The 22,789-nt window shown below is 44.0% G+C and overlaps 1 protein-coding gene across 4 annotated transcripts in view; it reads right to left on the minus strand.

Moving 5' to 3' along the window:
• Nucleotides 1-22,789, minus strand: part of APP (amyloid beta precursor protein) — a 139,126-nt gene that overhangs the window by 8,718 nt on the left and 107,619 nt on the right. For 2 of the 4 annotated variants that reach the window (XM_070750287.1, XM_070750285.1), the window contains 3 exons: nucleotides 21,655-21,754; nucleotides 20,000-20,218; nucleotides 10,980-11,033 (listed from right to left, as the gene is read on the minus strand). In XM_070750287.1, coding sequence (XP_070606388.1) covers nucleotides 10,980-11,033; nucleotides 20,000-20,218; nucleotides 21,655-21,754 — 373 coding nt within the window. The remainder of the gene's footprint in view (nucleotides 1-10,979; nucleotides 11,034-19,999; nucleotides 20,219-21,654; nucleotides 21,755-22,789) is intronic. The other 2 variants (XM_070750286.1, XM_070750288.1) reach the window with 1 other exon arrangement.

Genomic DNA, 22,789 nt, shown 5'->3' on the forward strand with positions numbered 1-22,789 from the left:
GGGGTACGTAGTACATTCACAAGCAACAGCATGCACACACACTTTTGGAACCCGAAGAAAAAAAGGTTCGCCATCATTGTTGTAGGCGATAACTTTCTCTGAATTAGATGACACGGATCTTCCCAGTTTCTTTCTCTTTCTTTTCTTTCTTTCTTTCCTCTTTCTTCCCCTACCCCTTCTCTCTCTCACACACAAACAATCGCTTAACAATGATTTCACAACGACAAAGTCAATGGTACATTGTAACAGCCAAACCAGAAGAGGACATACTTTAGTGGGAAAATCTGTATGAGAGCTTTTAAACAGTTCAAACCACAGTTCAAATTAGTGACTAAAGCCAGGAAGAATTTAAAGTCAGAAGATAAATTTCTGAACAGGTTTCATTGAGGATGGAAACAGTCATTTATTTTTAAAGTATGTGTAGTGTAAATAGAATTTGAGGTATATATTTTTTCAAGAATGGGAAAATTCTAAAATCCTGTAATTGTGATTGAATATGGAAAAAGACCCTGATAACCTATGTAAAACAAGCAATTAAAAGCAATTATTTAAACTACTTGTTGACCTGAGGAAACTGAAGTTCCTTCTCCAAAGCTGTACTATTAACATACAGTATATTTTATTAAGACTTGTTGAACACTTGTTGAGTAAATCTTTTTATGAAATAATAATAATAATAATAATAATAATAATAATAATAATAAATAATGCAGTTAATAATAAATAATGCAGTTAACAAGTTCAAACTAATATTCTTTAGAAGAGAGCTATAAGCTGTTATCTGTAAAACAAGGTGAATATTTGGTGATTATATACTTTGAACTGTAATTCTCTTAATTTTTAAGTGTTGTATTGTGCAACATGTTAATATTAAACTTTGATTTGTTTTTGCTTCAAAAGATATTAAGTTTTTTTCCCTTCTAGTCTTAATGATACACCCAAGTTATTTTAATTTTTATTATACAGTGATCTCCCGGGTATTGCGATCCCGATCATTGCGAAACGGCTATATGGCGATTTTTCAACCCGGAAGTAAAAACACCATCTGCGCATGCGCGCCCTTTTTTCTATGGCCACGCATGCGTAGATGGCGCCGGGCAGATCAGCTGCTGGGCGGCTTCCCTGGGTCTTCCCCCTCTTGCTGGTGGGAGGGCGAGCGGCGGGCATCAGCGAGGAGTTTGCGTGGGCGGCAGGGAAACCCCAGCGCCGCTTCCCAGCTGAGTCCTGAAGCCAAACGCGGAAGTTCGCTTCAGGACTCAGCTGGGAAGCGGTGCGAGCGAACGGCGTGGGCGGGCGAAGGGCGGGCGAGCGGCAGCGAGGAGTTTGCGTGGGTGGTGGGGAAACCCCAGCGCCGCTTCCCAGCGTGGGCGGGCGAAGGGCGGGCGAGCAGCGCGCGCGCGGCGGACAAGCGGCGGGCGGACAAGACAAGCGGCGGGCGCTGCAGCAGCGAGGAGTTTGCGTGGGCGGCGGGGAAACCCCAATCTTCGGCTCCTCGCTGCTGCGGCGGAAGTAAAAACACCATCTGCGCATGCGCAGATGGTGTTTTTACTTCCGCAGCGCTACTTCGCGAAAAACCGATCATTGCAAGGGGTCCTGGAACGGAACCCTCGCAATAATCGGGGGACCACTGTACACCAAAAATAAATGCCTCCAATAGGGGCATTGGTCTTATTTGATACGCCTCTTCTCTGAGATGGGTATATAGCATCCAGGAATGGGTTAAATTGGTCTGCTCTCTGATTGGACCGAGTCTGTCAAAGCTGTTTAGGTACTGCCCTTGTTGCTTGAAAAACGAAGAAGCAAAGCACAGGCTCCATTGTGCCACAGACGATTAAAATATTCATCAATCAGATAAAATCAACAGACAACATTCTCTGACACTGTCAATGCAGGGCGGGACTGGATGCTATATCCACATCTTGGAGAAGAGGTGTAGCAGGTAAGACCGACATCCCTTCTCCCTCATAGTGGGATATAACATCCAGGAATGGGACATACCAAAGCTAGCTGTCCACTTGGGTGAGTGATAATGGAGGCATTAATGTTGCTGGTGTGTTAGTTATGAATGATCTGTTACAAAAGCAGCTTCAGCTGAAGCAAAAACATCTATCTTATAGTGTCTCACAAATGGAAATGGTGTTGATCAGGTTGCCGTTCAGCACACTTCCTCGAGTTGCCAACACTGCAGAAGTAGCAGTGCTTCTGGTAGAACAGACGGGGATGTGCGACAGCGCCTGGCATGGCTGAAGTCCGTAGGCTTTAGCTATCACAGCTCAAATCCAGCATCCAACCTTGGATGGTTTCATTTTGCGACCTAACGAAGCCAGTTGGAAGGAGAGAAACAGCGACTCTGACTTGTGAAACTCCGCCATTCTTTTGATGTAAATACGCAGAGCTCGTCTCAAATCCATTGTATGCCAATGGCATTTAGAAGTGTGAACTGGGTTAGGGCAAAAGCAAGAGGAATGATCTGCGGTGCCCTATGGAACCATGTGTTCACTTTCAGCAAAAAAGCTGAGTGTAGTCTAAAGCAGTATTTCCCAACCTTGGCCACTTGAAGATATCTGGACTTCAACTCCCAGAATTCCCCAGCCAGCATTTGCTGGCTGGGGAATTCTGGGAGTTGAAGTCCAAATATCTTCAAGTGGCCAAGGTTGGGAAACACTGGTCTAAAGCACCACAGTGTCTGCATAAAAGATACATAAATCTAACCTGACCAACAAGGCCAATTCAGACACCCTCCTCAATGATTTAATGACCACCAAAAATGCTACCTTGCAGGCAAGGTGATGCAAATTGTCCTCCCAAAGCAGCTCATATGGTGCACTCATCAGGGACTGCAATACCTTTGGAAGGTCCCAAGTGAGATAGCAATTTATGACTGGAGGGGTGATGTTAATGACTCCCCTGCAGGAAACACCAGATTTGCGGATGAAGTGTCAGGGAATCAATGCACCCCCAGGACAAAATGGACTCTAAGTCTGCAACTTGTCTATTTAAGGTATTCGGGCTAGGTCCTTTATTTAGACCATCTTGGAGAAACAAGAGCACGTTCATAACCAAAGTCTTGGAGGGAACTATGGATGACTTTGCACACCACCTGCAGAAGGCACGCCAGGTCGCATCATATTTGCGGGTAGTGGATGGCCTCCAAGAGGCTTGCATAGTAGTAATGGCCCTGGGTGGAATGTTGTCCCTTTTCAGAGCACCCCTCTCAAATGTCAGGCAGTCAGTTTGAACCACTGAGGGTCTGGGTGGATCATTGATCCCTGGCTGAGTGAGTCTGGTCCCTGAGACAACCTCCAGGGTGGAGATACAGAAAGAGTCAGCAGATCCGCAAATCATGGTCTGCGAGGCCAGTATGATGCTATGAAGATGACCTCCACCCTCTCTAGTAGAATCTTCTGCAAAGTGTGAGGTATGAGCAAGAGTGGCGGAAACATGTAGAAAATTTCGGCCACAGGACACAGAGCATTGGTCCCCGCTGCCCTCTGCAAATCAGATGAAATATTTGTCAAGTTGGGCATTGCTCCAAGATGCAAAGAGGTTCATGTCTGGTGGTCCGAATACCTCCATCAGCTCCCTGAAGGGAGTTGGATGCTGCCATCATTCATTACTGTCTAGCAATGTCCGGTTGAGCCAATCACACTTTACATTGGCAACACCTGAAATGTGGTCTGTCTGTAGGGAGAGCAGATGTTTCTCTCTCCCAAAAGGCAAGTGACCACCATCTTCAGTCATGATGAGCACATGATGACCTGTCACCAATGGGCCGAAATGATGGAGGGCTAACCAGATTGCCCAGAGTTCCAGCCAACTGATTGGGCATGTGCATTATTGCTCGGTCCATTGACCATGTACCATGTGAGCAGTCACGTGGCACCCCAGCCTATTAGACTCGCATACATAGTCAGGGCCATCCAATCCAGTTCCCAAAACAGGCTTCCATTGGACAGCGCTGTGGATCTCCACTACCTGAGGGATGTGATGATCTTCAAAGGTAGGTGCACCCTGGCTGAAGAAGTGCTCCTGCTGGACTTCTGAAATGGCAAGAGAAACCACTGGAGGTCTTGGGAGTGAATACAGTCCCAGGGAACAATGGTGAATGTAAATACCATCTTGCCTAATAATTTGGTCAATACTGAAATTTGTGCTGACCGGTCTCTCTGAATGAAAGACACTACAGTTTGGATAGTAGTCTCCCGGTTGGGTGAGAGGTATACTCTACCCTATACTGAGTCAATTATGGCTCCTAAGCGAAGCAATCTAGTAGTAGGTGTCAAATGACTCTTCTCAAGATTAATGAAGAATTCGTGATGTTGCAGGACCTGGATGGTTGTCTGAATATCCTCTCAAGCCTGAGAGGAAGATGATGATTAAATTAAAATACCACCCAAGTAGCACTGGACATACTCATGAACTGCCCCAGTAGAGTGGCCAATGCTGCAAACAACTTTGTAAATACTCTTGGTGCCAAAGAAAGGCCAAATGGCATTGCCCAATTGAAGTCCAGCAAACTGGAATTTCAGCAATTGTTGTGATGATATAATAGGCACGTGCAACTATGCCTCTGTCAGATCAATGGAAGAAAGGAAGTTGCCCTCCTTAACGCCCTCTAAGATAGTGGAAAGTGAATGCATCTTGAACCATTTATAGATGACGTAATGGTTAAATAATTTGAGATCGAGAACCGCTCTCCATCCCCTTGAGGTTTTTGGCATTACAAATAAGATCGAATAGAATCCTAGTCGACATTGATCCTCAAGGGACAGCCTCGATGGCATGGATATCCAGCAAGTGCTGAATAGCTGATCCTCATGGAGACAGCTGGATACAGAACCTTGGGGGAATGGAACAGAGCTCAAGAGAAAAACCCGAGAATTGTCTCTCAAACCCAAGCATCTGAAGTGGACTGATCCCATTGGTCCGCAAGCTAGGCTAGCCAGCCTCCAATGGGTGCACTCATTGAGGGCACCAGAAAGAATGACCTCCTCCTTGAAAGGGCCATTTGGATTTGAAGGGCATCCAAGTTCAGGACGGTCCTGGCACTGCCTAGGTAGCTGCCCATAACCCCCTTGAGATCTCTGAGAAAAGGCACCTGATCAATAGTGACAGCCCCTGAAGTAGGGCAATGGTCAGAAATCAGAGCGCATAGTCACTGACGGCAAGATCTTTCTATAGTCCTTCATTATGGTCCTCGGAGAGGGGCAGCATAGAAATCCAATAAATAAATAAATAATAAATTTCTGCCAGCAATAGATCTAAACAAGTGCCAATAGATCTAAACAAGCGTCACCTGTAAAGGAAGCAGTGGCCAACCACCACTTATGGCCAGCATTAGCCTGCCAATTCTTGAGCCACAAGAGCCTCCTAGCTGCCAGCAATCCACAGCCAATTGGGCTGCTATCAGTTTGTTGATGTCATGCCATGCGTGTTCTTTCCTGCAACTGACGAAGCCAGATGAGTGATTTGGGAAAAGAATGACATTGTGGTAGACACTCGGACTGCCCACACTGCTGCCTGGTGCGCCTTTTGAAGAGACTGTCTTCAGGGCACAATGATTCTGCCATGTCCCTGAGCAGATTGGAGGATGAATGCAATGTTGTCACTGGTGCATTCCAAGAATAACGGGTCTATGAGGTCTGGTTCTGATGGTTGGTCTATGTCAGAGGTTATCAGCGTGAGACCCGGTGCTACTTTGGCCCTGTGCAATAAAGACCTAAACAGGTGAAGAAAAAACAAGTTGGTGAACGAAGGTTGTTCCAATGGAATGTTCTCATCCTCAGACAGTTCCGAGTCCCCCTCTCCTGCTGATGCTGGTGATTGATCATCTCTATCAGAGCAGTTGGAACCCTGGTCCACATAAAGATTGTCATCCTCTGCAGGCACGTACTATGGCTAATCTCAGTGTTGCCAGGGATGTCTTGCTTCCAGTTGGCTTGGGTCTCTCGATTGTTATAGGCCTTCCGCAATGTCAGATTGCCTCTACCACAATCACTTTCATGCAGGCTGGCATGAAAGGCCTGGGGTCATCCTGGAGCCTCAGGCCAGTGGCAGTAGGGGTGAAGATGGCCTGTGGCTCAGTGCCCTTCTGGTACAGAGGATGCGTGGCAGTTTCAGTGAGTGGAAGGAAACTTGCCCCAGGGGCCCAAATTGGAGCTGGAAAAATACAGTCAAGAGTCAAGGCCGCATCAACTGAGAGCCCAGCCACTGTGCTATAACACTGTCATCAGATATAGGAGACGTGGTTGTAGAAGCATGACCTCTGGCCGCAGCTTTGTCATATATCTTGTCTAACACACTATAACATTATTGTTCATGAGTGTTGACAGATTTGGAGGATCTGGATGATGAAATGGGCATATCCAAGCCCTCAGAAGGTCTCACTGGCTGTTTGATCCTGTGCGGGCCTTTACGACCATTAGAGGAGTCAGAAGTAGCTGATGATGAAACCTTGGAAGCCATGACTGTAGCAACCCCGAAGGGCTGTTACACTGGAAGGGTAATGACATGTGCATTGTGGTAATTAGGGTCTCTGTGAAAGAGTATTGTCCAGGACTATGTAAGATGACCCAATCTGAACTACCCTTATGACGAAGCTGAGCCATGTCCAGGAGGGTGTGGCAGCACCTCTAGTAGAGGGTCAATTGCCTAGCTGTGTCCTGGTGGTGTGTGGCTCTGTCTGGCCATGCCCTGGTGGAGCGTGGCCTGACCATTCAAGGAGCCTGCCTCGCAATGCCTGCCCTGGTGGGGTGTGGCTTGTGAAACCATGCCCTTTTGGGACATGGACTAGCCATTCAAGGAGCAATGCCCTGGTGGGACATGGCCAGCTGTTGGCCTGGGAGCTCCAACGCTCCACTGGGATGGTCTGCAGCTTCCAATATCTGATGACAATAAGCAAATAATGCAACTGCACCTTCAACGGCAACAGAGAATGGCCACCACTTGGTCAAAATGGATGCTATAACCATCGTCAATGTGGCTGGCCCCGGCTTGAAAAATGAGAGGTGTTAGATCAGACCGGGTTGCAGACTGTCGTCAACTCTGCAATCCCCTGCAAAAGCCTACAGACGATTTTAAGTCCTGGCTGCCTCCTCAATCTTTTCTAGGCTTTCATCCACTTTCCCGCTGAGAAAAAATGGCCACTGCGACCCTGACAAACAGCTGGGATCAAAGGAGCCGATATTGGCAGTGTTGAATTCTGGCCCTGCACGTTGTTTTTAAGTGCTAGGCAGGATAAGTAGCAAGCCCCAATTTAAAGCAGTGAAGGGTTTTTCCCCCTTTGGTTATCGCTGCCTGAGGCAGCACCAGCAGCAGCTTGCCTGCGATGACAGCTCTGCTGCCAACGATCTCTGATGGAACTAGAGACGGTGATACATATTTAAAGCAATGATAGTAATAAAATTAGAAAAACCTTACAGTGCATAGAGCAAAAAATTTGGGAGGATTGTAGTGGTACAACCATCTTCACTGAGTGACTGAGTGAAAAAGCTGCCAAACATAGTGTTGTGGTTAGCTCTGGCCCAGCTCCTGCCCCAAGGACTGTGGATGTGGGGGAGACATCCACATGCTGCAGGCCTGTTTTGCCCCTGGTGGAATCTGATGATGAAGGCTCCTCTGACCAAGAAGACATGAGTGACAGGGAGGAGGAGAGTGGGGCAGACAGCTCAGAAGGAGATCAATTATCTAGCTCCTCCCTGGATTCAGAACAAGAGTTAATGATACAGCCATGCATGCGGAGAGCAATGCATAGGCAACAACAACTGAGAGATTATTATCAAAGAAAATGAGGCCACCTGTGGTTGGGTGGGGCTGTGGTAATTAGTGAGGCTGCTATAAATAGCAGCCTGTGGTTTTGGCCATTGTGGAGGATTATCTGATCATTGTGTTTCGTGACTGCTTTACTGACTTTGACCTTTTGTGTGCTGATTTTTCCCCGCTTTGAAACTAAACCAGGGCAAAGTGTGTTTCACTTTGTGAAAGAAGAAGGACTGTGAATTGCCTCACAGCTGCAAGCTAAGTATCACAAAACTGATAAGGGACTTGTACAAATTACCAGTTTGTTTGGAGACAAGTGCTCTTTGCTATACAAAAAGAGGGCTTAGTTTAAGTGAATTTTCATTATAAAGAACATTGTTTTGAATTTTCAAATGTGTGTGTGTCTGAAATTTGTACCTGTGAATTTTTGGGAGGAGTCTACCAGAGAGCCCGACAGAACACATAGCAACAAGGGCGGTACCTAAACAGCCTTGACAGACTCAGTCCAATTAGAGAGTAGACAGATTTAACCCATTCCTGAATGTTATATCCACCTCGAGAGAGAAGTTACTAATTTTATACACATATGTCCTCATTTGTGATATATTCCGTTAAGCTCATGAAAGAAGTAAAAAATGCTATTTACCATTGTTTAATTTTGTTAACTACTTTTAATAACTATTTTTACTAAAGTAGTGTGCTAGGGCGGGTAAATTACATTACATAGTAACTGAAATGAAAATTATGAGGCAGTCTAGAAAAATAATATTTGCATTTTGGACTGAATAGATGGAACGTTTTAAAGTCTGTATATCTTATTAAATGTTTATGTTGCATGTGTAAAACTGTATCATGAAATATTACAAATTTTGAATATAAAACTGATGCTGCTGAATGTTACAAATATAAGGGGGAAAAGTATACAGGAACAATATGTTAATGAAGACTCAGTCAACCAGCCTGAAAGTATTTGTATGCCGCCCCAAGTCTTTGGAGAGGGGCGGCATACAAATCTAATAAATTGAATTGAATTTAAAAGAAGTTAAATCAGGGCAACTGGACTTATACTTAAAATGCTTAAAATATTCACCTTGACTTTTTAAAATACAGTGATCCCCCGATTATCGCAAGGGTTCCGTTCCAAGACCCCTCGCGATAATCGATTTTTCGGGATGTAGTGGTGCGGAAGTAAAAACACAATCTGCGCATGCGCGCCCCTTTTTCCATGGCCGCACATGCGCAGATGGTGGAGTTTGCGTGTGGGCGGCGGGGAAGACCCAGGGAAGGTTCCTTCGGCCGCCCAACAGCTGATCTGCTCCGCAGCGCGGAGCCGAAGATGGGGTTTCCCCGTTGCCCAGGCAATGGGGAAACCCCATCTTCAGCTCCTCGCTGCTGCCGCGCTGCGGAGCAGATCAGCTGTTGGGCGGCCGAAGGAACCTTCCCTGGGTCTTCCCGCCGCCCAGGCAAAGGGGAAACCCCAAGATCGCTTGCCGCTTGCCTGTTCACCCGCCCGCCCGGCTGCTCGCTTGCCCGTTCACCCGCCCGCCCGCCCGCCCGCTCCGCTTGCCCGTTCACCCGCCCGCCCGGCTGCTCGCTTGCCCGTTCACCCCGCCCGGCCGCTCCGCTTGCCCGTTCGCCCGCCTGCCCGGCTGCTCGCTTGCCCGTTCGCCCGCCCGCCCGGCTGCTCGCTTGCCCGTTCACCCGCCCGGCCGGCCGCTCCGCTTGCCCGTTCACCCGCCCGCCCGGCTGCTCGCTTGCCGCTCGAGAGCAAGAGGGGGAGAGATAGAGAAAGAGAGAGAAGGAAAGAAAGAGATGAGAGAGGGAGGAAGAGAGTGTGAGAGAGGAAGAAGCAAGATAGAGAAAGAGAGAGAAAGAAAGATGAGAAAGGAAGGGAGTGACGTCATCGGGTGGAAAAATCGCGATATAGCGTTTCGCAAAGATCGAGATCGCGAAACTCGGGGGATCAGTGTGCAGTGTTCCCTCGATTTTCGCGGGTTCGAACTTCGCGAATAGCCTATACCACTGTTTTTCAAAAAATATTAATTAAAAAATACTTCGCATGGTTTTTTTCTATACCATGGTTTTTCCCATCCAATGACATCATATGTCATCGCCAAACTAATAATTTTTGCAAATAAATAACCAAAAAAAAAATTATTGTTAATAAATAATTATATTTATAAATATCAGGCTCACTAAGTGTCTTATTCAATGGTGAGTACCAGTAATAATGGTGAGTAAATGGTCATTAAGGGAATGGGAAATGGTAATTTAGGGGTTTAAAGTGTTAAAGGAAGGCTTGTGATACTGTCCATAGCCAAAAATGGTGTACAGTGATCCCTCGAGTTTCGCGATCTCGATCTTCGCGAAACGCTATATCGCGATTTTTTAAAAAAAACATTAATTAAAAAAACCCCACTTCCGCGTTTGGCTTCAGGAGTCAGCTGGGAAGCGGCGCGGCTGTTTTAAAAGGTTGCAGCCGGCCTGGGGGGCTTCCCAGCACCCCCCCAAACCCCCAACCTGGGTCTTCCCGGCCGCCCACGCAAAGGGGAAACCCCGGCTCCTCGCTGATGCCCGCCGCTCGCCCGCCTGCCAGCAAGAGGGGGAAGACCCAGGGAAGGTTCCTTCGGCCACCCAGCAGCTGATCTGCTCGGTAGCGCAGCAGCAGCGAGGAGCCGAATCGGGGTTTCCCCTTTGCGTGGGCGGCGGGTAACGCAAACTCCACCATCTACGCATGCGTGGCCATAGAAAAAAAGGGTGCGCATGCGCAGATGGTGTTTTTACTTCCGCAACCCTACATCGCGAAAAATCGATTATCGCGAGGGGTCTTGGAACGGAACCCTCGCGATAATAGAGGGATCACTGTATTTACTTCCGCATCTCTACTTCGTGGAAATTCGACTTTCGCGGGCGGTCTCGGAACGCATCCCCCGCGGAAATCGAGGGAACACTGTACATAGGAGTAACTATTTCCTAAACCATCCAGTCAGTCACCCCGCTCTTAATTTCATCATATTCTTGATAGTACTAATTCATGAGTCAATGGAAATATTGAAGCAGGATTAGTTTGCTTGTGTGTTACTGTTGTTAAATCATGCCTATGTAAAGACAGAGGAGCACAGCAGAGAAATATGAGAAAGAAAAAAGGATTCCTTCAGCTCAAGCCAAACATAGACATGCAGGACAACACAGGTTAGGTAAAAGCCATGCCAATTATGTACCTGGTCGTGTGGTCAGTCCTCTGTCTGCAGCTGGACGGGCATCAACTGGCTCAACTGTGTATATGCAGCCAAAGAAATAAATAAAAAGGAAAGATAAAGAGCAAATAAAAAGAAATAAACAAAACTTCAAAAACAATTTGCCTGTGGTTTTGACTGGGACAGTGCAGGAAAGATATGTGCCATAAATGAAGTTACAAAAGCATCAGCTGAGAAAAAGTATCTGCTTTAAGTTAATCCTGAAAACAAAAAAGAAACAAGAACATTTGAAACTAAACATATATATGCAGATGACATCTTATTGTAAAATTTCTAGCTGTTACAATTAAACTGTCCTGAATCAAAACAATAACCAATTATGTGACAGAAAAGAATGTTTCAAAGTGAAATAAATTACCAGTTTTTTAAAAAAAACACAACTGATAACATAAATGCCACAAATAAATACATATCACTTATTTTAAGGCAGTTCTTACTCCAGTCATTTCTCCATAGTGGGTGGAGCTAACCTCCAAGGATGGGTTGACATTAGCCAATCAGTACTGAGTCTGAAATAATAAAAGCTGTCCCTGTGCCTCGATACTCCCTCTTCGACTCAGTCCTTAGACATAAAATGATGCATGCCTTCTGCTTCCATCCTTGAAGTTTTTCTCCAATCCTATTTCTATGAAGTGAAGTCTTCATGTCACTGAACCTATCTGCAGTGAGTGACAGCTATCATCGATACCTGGGTTGAGGACAGCTTTGGGCTTAGGCCCAGCTGTTTGTGGACCACGTCACTACGTCTTTTGATTGTAACGTACCCATTATGGTGGTGATTGCACTGGCCATAGAATATCCACACTGGCGATTCTTACTGCCGGAGTATTTTTCATCAGCAGGGTGGAGCTGCAGTTTAACTCCACCTTGGCTCCTAAGTTGCTTCCTGTTTTTCCCAGTGCATATGAGAGAAATGATCCCTGAGGCACCCCCCAAAAGAGGGGTCTCAGGGTCGACTTCTGTCCCCCTACCAACACTAACTTTGACCGACCAGAATGGTAGGAGGCGAAACTGTAATACGGTGCCTCTAGCCCCCAGCCCCTCCAGTAAGCGCAGAAGGATACCATGGTTGATGGTATCGAAAGCTGCTGAGAGGTCAAGAAGCACCAGGATAAAGGAATATCCCCTTTCCAGGCCTGCCAGAGATCATCCATCAGTGTGACCAAAGCAGTTTCCGTGTTGTAGCCGGGCCTGAATCCTGACTGATATGGGTCTATGGCTTTCCCCATTGCCTTAGCTTGTCAGAAGCCAGTTGGGAAGGCTGCAAATGGAAAATTACATGACCCTGGTACTTTGCGACCATTGTAAATAATGTTGGTTGTCAGGCCCATTAATTTTGGTCACATGGCTATTGGGAAGCAACAATGGGCATAAAAGCGAGGACTGGTTGGAAGTCAATTTGTCAGTACCGTTGTAACATCAAATGATCACTAAATGAATGGTTGTAAGTTGAGCACTACTTGTGTGTGCTTTCATCTTGTTGATCTTTTTTTTTAAAAGTTTCATTCCATATTGCTAGTTAGGCAGCCATATCAACTGACAAAATAAATAATCACAGAACAGCTAACAAAAATTTACTTACAACATAAAATTTGAATACAGAACCCTTCGAACCAGTGGTGATTTTATTATTCATCTGCAGGCTGAGAATTGAATATGTAAGAAGAAAAGCTTCTTTTTGCCCATGTGAACTGTAGGATTTATAGTCTCAATCTATGAAAGCTTTTGTACTTGTGTTTTGTCCTTCTGAGCTGAAAATATTTTGGGGACTGCAGAGTTTAAGCAGTGCCATCCATTAAAATCTTGACTCAATGGAAAACCTGATATTTTTTTTGCAGAAGATTCAAAGGTTTGCATCCATTTATTTATAACATTTCTACATTGTTAATCTAATTAGCTTTCTGATGGTTTTAAATCCATAAAATTACACCTCCTTAAAAAAAGGCATCAGAATGTTTTCTATGCCCTTCTATATCCTTCAACAGCCCAAAATGCTACTTAAGTGGTATGTTTTGCTCTGGAAAATTGTAAGCAAGGATGCCATCTGGATTTCCATAGATAAGGTTTACGTAAAATGGATGACCATATTTTGAAAAGTAACATATTGTAGCCTTATTGTCTAATCTCATGAGAGGGGACTCATGCTGTTTTCTGGGCCAAATAATCTGGAATTGATTCTACCTGAAGCAGGTGCTCCCACAGATACCGAGGCACCATGCCAGGAAGGGCTTTATAGATTATGTTACCCTGGTAGCTTTCATGCACCATAAAAAGCCTGCTGCATTCTTTGCCACTTGCAGCTTCAAGAGAGCCTTCAAAGGAAAACTCATATAAATAATATTTCAGTAGTAAATCCGTGAAATGATGATAATCTGATCTAAACTAGTAAGGAAACTGGCAGTTATCAATACTGCGAGCAAATGTAGATTCTCCCATTTTCATAAAAATGGGTGTTGTAACCAATGTTCCCTCTAAGTTTTTTCCGGTGTGGGTGGAAAAGTATAATGTCTGAGCGGCACATTTTCATGCCTGGGCGTGGATTGGTTAGAAACAAAAGGGGGTCATGTGACCTCAGGACACACAGCAACAGTCATAAATATGAAACGGCAGCAAAGTTTTGATCCTGTGATAATCGGGCTGCTGCGAAAGTCCTAAGTGTGAAAAGGGTGCATAAGTCACTTTTTCAGGGCCGTTGCGACTTTGAACAGTCAGTAAATGAACAGTTGTAAGTCGAGGACAACCTGCCTCCCCCCCTAGATGTTTTCTGTGGAGCTTTAAAATGGACTCCTAATCTGCTGATCTGCTTCTAAAAGAGTGCACTGGTCAGACAGATAATCATCGACTTCTGTTCTGACCCCAATGGAAGCCAATGTTTCTATCTGCTAAGTAAGACGGTTATTAAGTGAGTTCTGCCTCACTTTACCACCTTTCTTGCACAGTCGTTAAGTGAATGCCTGCAGTTGCTCGTCAGAAGATCCCAAAAGATGTTCACATAACCCTGGGACATTGCCACCATCATAACTACGTTGTCAAGTGTCCAAAGTTTGATCCAATAACCCCTTTATTTTTCTAACAAAGTCCTTCCTTCCTAGAAGGAAGAATAGAAAGAATAAAATGGAAAAGGGGATTAAAAGGAGATACAAAAAAATAAAAAATAAAAGGGTTCAGTTCAAAGTTCTGCTCAGATTAAAGAAATTGGAGTTTGAGAAGGGTTGATTAAGCTTGGAGTATTGTTTTGTTTGCTCTTTTTAAACTTTAATTATTTTTTCTATTTAGATATATGAATTTAAGATTTGCTGACCTGTTTTAATAGTTAGAATTATTGATTATAATAAGATATGTAGTAGGTGATATTGATTTGGATTAATGCATAAATGCAATTGAATTTAGAATTGTTGGGGAGATTAATGATATTAATGATTTTTAATTTATTGAAAATAGAGAATATTTAGAATATTTAGAATTTTTTTCCTTTTTCCTTTTCTCAAATTGACTGAAATTTAAGATTAATAATTAAGTAAGAAATGTAGATAAGAATTGGCTAAATGTTGGATGGGCTGAAATAATTTTTAAAGTCTGAAATTTGTACATGTTTATGTTTTGTTTTTAATTTTCTTTTGTTAACATATGATTGGCTATACAAGGTTTTCTTGATTTATAGAAAAATGTGTAAAGAAAGAAGTACTTTGGCATAATGGTTAATAAGTTAGAAATATAATTGGTGCTGTACTTTTTGAAGAAACATTAAGGAGGGAATTTAATTCAAAGAAAAGCATCTACCTGGATGACAACATTAGAAAAAAAAACTTAGATAGATACTGCATTTTATTCATGGAAAATTAGATGGTATACTGTATTGTTTGAATGTATCTTGAGAGAAAGTTTTTTAAAAAAAATTCACCCCCCCCCAAAAAAAGTCCTTCCTTCTTCCATCCCTCCATTACTTTCATTCTTCATTCCTTCCTTCTGTGTTCCCTCCATTTCTTCTTCCTTCCTTCCCTCCTTCCTTCTTCTCCACTTCTCTCTTCCTTCTCTCCCCTTCTCTCATTTTCTTTTTCCTCTCCCTCGTTTTTTCCCTCCATCATTTTCTCATTTTTCTTTCTCTTTTTCTCTCTCAAAAAATTCTCTCTCTCTGCTTTCTTTCTCTCTCACACTCTTTCTGTCTCTCTTGCTTTCTTTCTCTCTCTCTCTCTCTCCCCCCTTGCTCTCTCTTTCTCTCTCCCTCTCTCTTTCTCGCTCTGTCTGTTGCTCTCTCTCTCTCCCTCTCTCTTTCTCGCTCTGTCTGTTGCTCTCTCTCTCTCTCTTGCTTTCTCTCTCTCTCGTTCTCTCCTCCTCCCTCCTTCTTTCTCTCTCTCTCTCTTCCCCCCTCTTCTTTCTCTCTCTCTCTCCCTCCTTCCATCTCTCTTTCTTTCTCTTCCTCCCTTTCTCTCTCCCTCTCTTTCTTTCCCCCCTTCTCTCTTCCTTCCTTCATCTCTCTCCTGTCAGGGTCCAACTGCACTCACTCTCCGCGATGACCAGGGCAAACTGGGTGCAGCTGAGTGAGTGCAGCTGGGTGCGGACACCCCAGCAGGAGAAAGCAGGCTGCCTGGCTGCACCCACTCTCTGGCTGGCTCCTTCCTATTGGTAGCGGCAGCAGCAGCAGCACCCGCCGCTACTTTGCCGACGTCCTCGCTGCCCGGGCTCAGCAGCCAAAGGAGAGACTCTATCATTCAGGGAAAGGGTGGAGGTGCCTGATGGGCGCTGCCATCTTTCCTGGAATGGACGGGACCAAAGTGGAATGGGGAGTGCGCGCACGCGCGATTCAAATAGAGAAAAACATTGTCGCTCCCCACCCACAACTCTGACGCTCGGAACGCTTGGAAAAGGCTGCGCAGGGCATTTTTTTGTTCCTTGCAGGACCTCTCGTGGCTGATTGGATCTCTTCTATGGACAAAAAAAGGGTTCCTTTCAGGGCTGGGAACAGAAAGAAATCTGCTGGAGTGATGTCAGGACTATAGGGGGGATGGGGCAGTGTTGGCACCTGGTGTTTGGCCAGGAACTCATGGACTTGTAGCACGTTGTGGAAAGGTGCGTTTTTCGTCCATAGAAGAGATCCAATCAGCCATGACGAAGACCTTGCAAGAGGTCCCTGAAGACGCCTTCCAGGGTACATACCAGTCATGGCAGAGTTGCTGGAAAAAATGTGTAGCCCAAGGACAGTACTTTGAAGAATTTTAAGTGTTTGTGCAAATCTGTTCAATAAATTACTTTTTTAAAAAAATTGCATTACTTTTGGAACACACCCTGTATATCTAGGGAAGTCTTCCTATCCAGCATATCATGATATCACATCTCAAACTAGGTAAATTATGTCAGAGGCAAACCTAATTCAAACCAAGTAGATTACTCGGTCAGCATCTTCATGTAGACGTTATATACACAGGTGAGAAAGTTGACCCTGAGCACTACAAATTGGTTCCTGCTGGATAACCACATACCAATAGCTTTTAAGTAGTCAATGTCTGTCCCATGTACTACCATTGAATGGTATGTACAGGCAGAAAGATGAGAAAAACTGTAATATATTTCTCACAAATTCCAATGTTTGGCATGAAGTCCAGAAAGATTTCATAGTGGATGGTATCAATGGAAGAGATCTAAAAGGACCAGAGGACTGTACTACACTTATCCATATTCTAATGCAAGCCATACAGGAGGAAGAAGGTGGCTTCTGTCCATGCTCAGTTATGAATCCTGACTTCCATTCTATATAAACCATTATCTTTAGGGTGATCTGTAGCTGGTGCGCCACTAGTCTTTTAACAACTTTTTTTTTAAAAAAAGTTGGAGCCACATTGTTATCAAGAACTGCTTATTTTAGGGAGGGGATGAATGGACATACATTTCAAGGCACCAGGCATAATGCCTTCCATAAGAGAAGTATTAACTCCTTGGACCCAATTGCTCATCCCTTCGTGGTTTTCTGAAAAAGCTAGGTTAATGCACATGTGTGACTACCTACATTCTTGCATCCACAAGCCAAAGTTAAATCTCAGGTAACCACTTTTGATTGCAAAATCCTTATAATCTCCTCTATTTCCACCAATACAGTAGTACCTCTAGATACGAGCTGCTCCACATGCGAGTATTCCAAGATACGAGCCACGAGGAGAGAGAAATTTCTGTTCCAGACCCGAGCTCAAATACGGGATACGAGCCGAGTGTCCACTAGGTGGCGCAAGAATCCTTGCTTTTGGTTATCTCAGAGGGGAAAAACAAAGTCTAAAGCCATTTGTTCCAGATACGAGTTGTTCAACATACAAGCTCCCTTCTGGAACGAATTAAACTCATATCTAGAGGTACTACTGTATAGGGTTCACTAGAGCAAATGTAAGTTATTTTATGTGCCAAATCTTTCTCCAAGAGTTTATGGCACTTTTGGGAAAATCTTATCTCCCAACCCCAAAATGGAAGCATGCCACAAAATAGGCCACAGAGACATCATGAACACCATAAGAGTGTAAAAGTACACTTGGTTCAAGAACTCTAAGTCTCTGATTTATGTTGTGACTCATCAATAATGACTTTTCTAATTCATTAATTTTAATTAAAATTTAACTCACAAGTGAGGCTATAGTGGATGAGAAGGATGGAAGACGTACTGCAGCGCATTTAGAAAGCATCATATTATTGGATAGTTACTGAGATTTCATTTTCAACTTATTTGTGATAGAGTCTAAGTTTGTTATGTTTCCTTATTACCAGCAATGATTGGAAATCAAATTCTACAACATGGCCAACAATAACTCTGATACTGGAAAGAAAAAAACATTGGAAAGGTTGGGGTGAGGATGTCATGTTGAGACAGTGGCAATGGCTAAGGAGTGGATGAAGGGAGGGAAAGATGTGGAATTGGGCCAATGTGCTGTGTGCTAGGAGCTGTCGAAGGGAAGGGAAGAAAGAGGGGGTGATGAGGCTTCCCTTCCTCTCAGCTATCACTGATATCCTTGACTTTTCTTATAAACTTCATTCCTATTGCTCCTTAGAGACATTTATGCCTGGAATAGTTAGTTTTGGTCCACAGACAAAGCAAAACACCCACATTTTGCCCGTGGACCAAAATAATTAAAACTTACATGATTTAAGTTGAGCTCAGACCACCTAAAAACAGCTATTTCATCGACAGAATGATTCAAGCATGGAATATTTTGCATATCTCTAACTAGTAACATTTTTTTGGCATATGCACAATTAATCTTAATAAAGTGTACAGTATCCCTTTAAATTTCACTTTCATTAAGTCTCTAAGTTAGTAATATTCATACTGAGAACTTTTCTTAATCAGGTTTTATGACTTCATGTTATAACCATTTTTGACAATTTCTTGACATTGATACCCTAAAAGCAACTCCCATCTTTTTTTTTTAATGATTTTCAATCCAGTGGAATACATGAATGGCATCCCTGAAATTTTTCATACATATCAATATGTATATCCCACAAATAAAGCTACCAAGTTGTTCTGACATACCTTCCAATACTCAGAATGATTTTTAAAAACATAACCTTGCTCAAGTCAGAGAGATCAAGTCTTTCTCATAATGAATCTTATAAGAGGCATACTATGTCCATCTAAGGTGTTATTGGATGATCTCTGGTGGGCCCGGGACAGGGGTTTATCCTCTGTCCTGGTGCTCCTCGACCTCTCAGCGGCTTTCGATACCATCAACCATGGTATCCTTCTGCACCGGCTGGGGGGGTTGGGAGTGGGAGGCACTGTTCTCCAGTGGTTCTCCTCCTACCTCTCTGGCCGGTCGCAGTCGGTGTTAGTGGGGGGTCAGAGGTCGGCTCCGAGGTCTCTCCCTTGTGGGGTGCCTCAGGGGTCGGTCCTCTCCCCCCTGCTATTTAACATCTACATGAAACCGCTGGGTGAGATCATCCAAGGACATGGGGTGAGGTATCATCAATATGCTGATGATACCCAGATTTACATCTCCACCCCATGCCCAGTCAACGAAGCGGTGGAAGTGATGTGCCGGTGCCTGGAGGCTGTTGGGGCCTGGATGGGTGTCAACAGACTCAAACTCAACCCGGATAAGACGAAGTGGCTGTGGGTTTTGCCTCCCAAGGACAATCCCATCTGTCCGTCCATTACCCTGGGGGGGGAATTATTGACCCCCTCAGAGAGGGTTCGCAACTTGGGCGTCCTCCTCGATCCACAGCTCACATTAGAAAACCATCTCTCAGCTGTGGCGAGGGGGGCGTTTGCCCAGGTTCGCCTGGTGCACCAGTTGCGGCCCTATCTGGACCGGGACTCATTGCTCACAGTCACTCATGCCCTCATCACCTCGAGGTTCGACTACTGTAATGCTCTCTACATGGGACTACCTTTGAAAAGTGTTCGGAAACTTCAGATCGTGCAGAACGCAGCTGCGAGAGCAGTCATGGGCTTACCTAGGTATGCCCATGTTTCACCATCACTCCGCAGTCTGCATTGGCTGCCGATCAATTTCCGGTCACAATTCAAAGTGTTGGTTATGGCATTGGGCAAGAATATCTCCGAGACCGCCTCCTGCCGCATGAATCCCAGCGACCGATTAGGTCCCACAGAGTGGGCCTTCTCTGGGTCCCGTCAACTAAACAATGTCGGTTGGTGGGCCCCAGGGGAAGAGCCTTCTCTGTGGCGGCACCGGCTCTCTGGAACCAACTCCCCCTGGAGATTAGAACTGCCCCTACTCTTCCTGCCTTCCGTAAGCTCCTCAAAACCCACCTTTGCCGTCAGGCATGGGGGAATTGAATCATCTCCCCCTAGGCATGTTTAATTTATACATGGTATGCTTGTGTGTGTGTCTGTTAGTATATGGGGTTTTTAAAGCTTTAAATATTTTAACTGATTGGATTATTTATGATTTGTACTACTTGCTGTGAGCCGCCCCGAGTCTTCGGAGAGGGGCGGCATACAAATCCAAATAATAAATAAATAAATAAATAAAATATTACATTACCTTCATTTTCTGTATTTGCTGGGACGGAATCAACTGCAAAGGGATGCCAAGGTTGAAGATCATCTAGGCTGAATTCTCCATCTACTGGGAGACGTTCAACTGTTTTAGTCTCTGTCAATGAAGGCATGAGGGCATCATTTCCATAGCTGATCCTGGGTTCACTGATCATATTAGCCAAGACATCATCAGAGTAGTTTTGCTCTTTCTGAAGTAATTCATCTGAAGAAGAACCAGTAAAAATAAAATAAAATAAAAATTAAACCATTACCCATATAATTTACCTTGATACAACATCATACTGTACTTTTTTAACAATCCACCTGAAGGCAAGATAAGAAACAATGGGTGGATATCAAGGAGAGAAGCAATCTAGAACATCTAGAAATTTTCTTGACAGTTAGAATAATTAATCAGTGGAACAAATTGCCTCCAGAAGTGGGGGCGCTCCAACATTTTAAAAGAAGAGATTGGACAACCATTTGTATGAAATAGTGCACCAGTTGCAGCCCTATCTGGACCGGGACTCAATGCTCACAGTCACTCATGCCCTCATCACCTCGAGGTTCGACTACTGTAATGCTCTCTACATGGGGCTACTTTTGAAAAGTGTTCGGAAACTTCAGATCGTGCAGAATGCAGCTGCGAGAGCAGTCATGGGCCTACCTAGGTATGCCCATGTTACACCAACACTCTGCAGTCTGCATTGGTTGCCGATCAATTTCCGGGCACAATTCAAAGTGTTGGTTATGACCTATAAAGCCCTTCCTGGCATCGGACCAGAATACCTCCGGGACCGCCTTCTGCCGCATGAATCCCAGCGACCGGTTAGGTCCCACAGAGTTGGCCTTCTCCGGGTCCCGTCGACTAAACAATGTCGTTTGGCGGGACCCAGGAGAAGAGCCTTCTCTGTGGCGGCCCCGACCCTCTGGAACCAGCTCCCCCCGGAGATCAGAACTGCCCCCACCCTCCTTGCCTTTCATAAAGTTCTTAAGACCCATCTTTGCCGTCAGGCTTGGGGGAACTGACACATTTCCCCTGGGCCTATACAGTTTATACATGGAATGTTTGTGTGTGTGTTTGCTTTTAATAATGGGTTTTTTAGTGTTTTTTAAATTATTAGATTTGTTCTTACATTGTTCTTGTTATTGTTGTGAGCCGCCCCGAGTCTACGGAGAGGGGCGGCATACAAATCTAATCTAATCTAATCTAATCTAACCTAACCTAACCTAACCTATCAATCAATCAATAAGGTTTCCTAACTGCATAAAGGGTTGAATTAGAGCACCTCCAAGGTCCCTTCCTTCTCTCCTCTCCTTTCCATTCTCTTTGGAAAGCACATACAATTCCAGCAACATTGATAAAGGCAAACATATTCTTTTGAGCAATACATTTTATTTGCCTTCTTCTAGTTTGCTGCATGAAGAGCATGGAAAAATCCAATTTCTCATTAACACATAGTGGCTTTTCTCATCCCATGTTATTGGCCATATGGTAACTCAACATCACTTCAGTTCTGTGTTTGCTTCAGACTGTATGAGAAACCATCATCTCTTTTAATACCATGCATGTTACAATTTCTTTTCTCCCTAATTATTGAAAATCATTGTATTATTGCTGGAATAAATTTTTTGAAACCAAAATGAGATTGTACTTACCAACTTCATCCTGAATCTCTTCAGCAACTGCTGGCACATTGTAAAGGAGAGAAAGAGACTGGTTCATACGTTCATATGTCACACGTAGATGTGTCATAACCTACAGAAATAAAATTACAAACCTCTTGAAGTTATAACAGAATTTATATACGGATTAATACGAAATTCACTGATGTTATCCAAACCTTGAAAGGGTAATCTGCTATTTTGTCAATTTATAGGAAGGCCATGCTAGTTTTCTTAGAAAATATTTAGTAACATTTTAAAAAATTGAAAAATTAATAAACTTTATTTATAAGGAAAAAAAGAAAATGTTTACTAAGGAATAGAAATATATGACAGTTTGAGGAATTCTCCATCAGGGGCTTTTCTGAACAATCTCTGGGCCCGTCAACTAAAAAATGTCAGTTGGCGGGCCCCAGGGGAAAAGCCTTCTCTGTGGCGGCCCCGACTCTCTGGAACCAGCTCCCCCCCAGAGATTAGAACTGCCCCTACCCTCCTGGTCTTTCGTAAACTCAAGACCCACCTTTGTCGTCAGGCATGGGGGAATTGAGATGCCTCCCCCAGGCCTATATAATTTATGTATGGTATGTTTGTAGGTATGTTTGCTGAAAAATGGGGTTTTTTAACTATTTTAAATTGTATATTATTAGATTTGTTATGAATTGTTTTATTGTGTTGTGAGCCGCCCCGAGTCCACGGAAAGGGGCGGCATACAAATCAAATCAAATCAAATCAAATCAAATCAAATCAAATCAATAAATAAATAAATTTGAAGAGGTAAAGCTACTGTATATGTTCTATTGACGATAAAAAGCCTTCATTCATACTAGTGTTTCAAATCTACAAAAGCAATAATATTTAAATGACCCAATTCAGGATTGATAAATTGCATGCTAAATAGGCATGCCAAAGTCAATGAGTTCCTCATTCTGACATCTAGTCTTGCTTCTCGACTGAGTTTGCCCAGGGACAGGAGGTGCTGGAGCATTACTGCTTTAATATGTGCAAGCCTCAAAGGGTAAAAGATTTTATATATATACTTGAAATAAAATTGTGTTTTAGCAAAAACAGAGAAGCAGCTTTTGCATATTGTGCATTTAAAACGTTGGGGGGAGAGAGAGAGAGAGATGTC

The sequence above is a fragment of the Erythrolamprus reginae genome, chromosome 4 (assembly GCF_031021105.1).
Source record: "Erythrolamprus reginae isolate rEryReg1 chromosome 4, rEryReg1.hap1, whole genome shotgun sequence".
NCBI classification, from domain to species: Eukaryota; Metazoa; Chordata; class Lepidosauria; order Squamata; family Dipsadidae; genus Erythrolamprus; species Erythrolamprus reginae.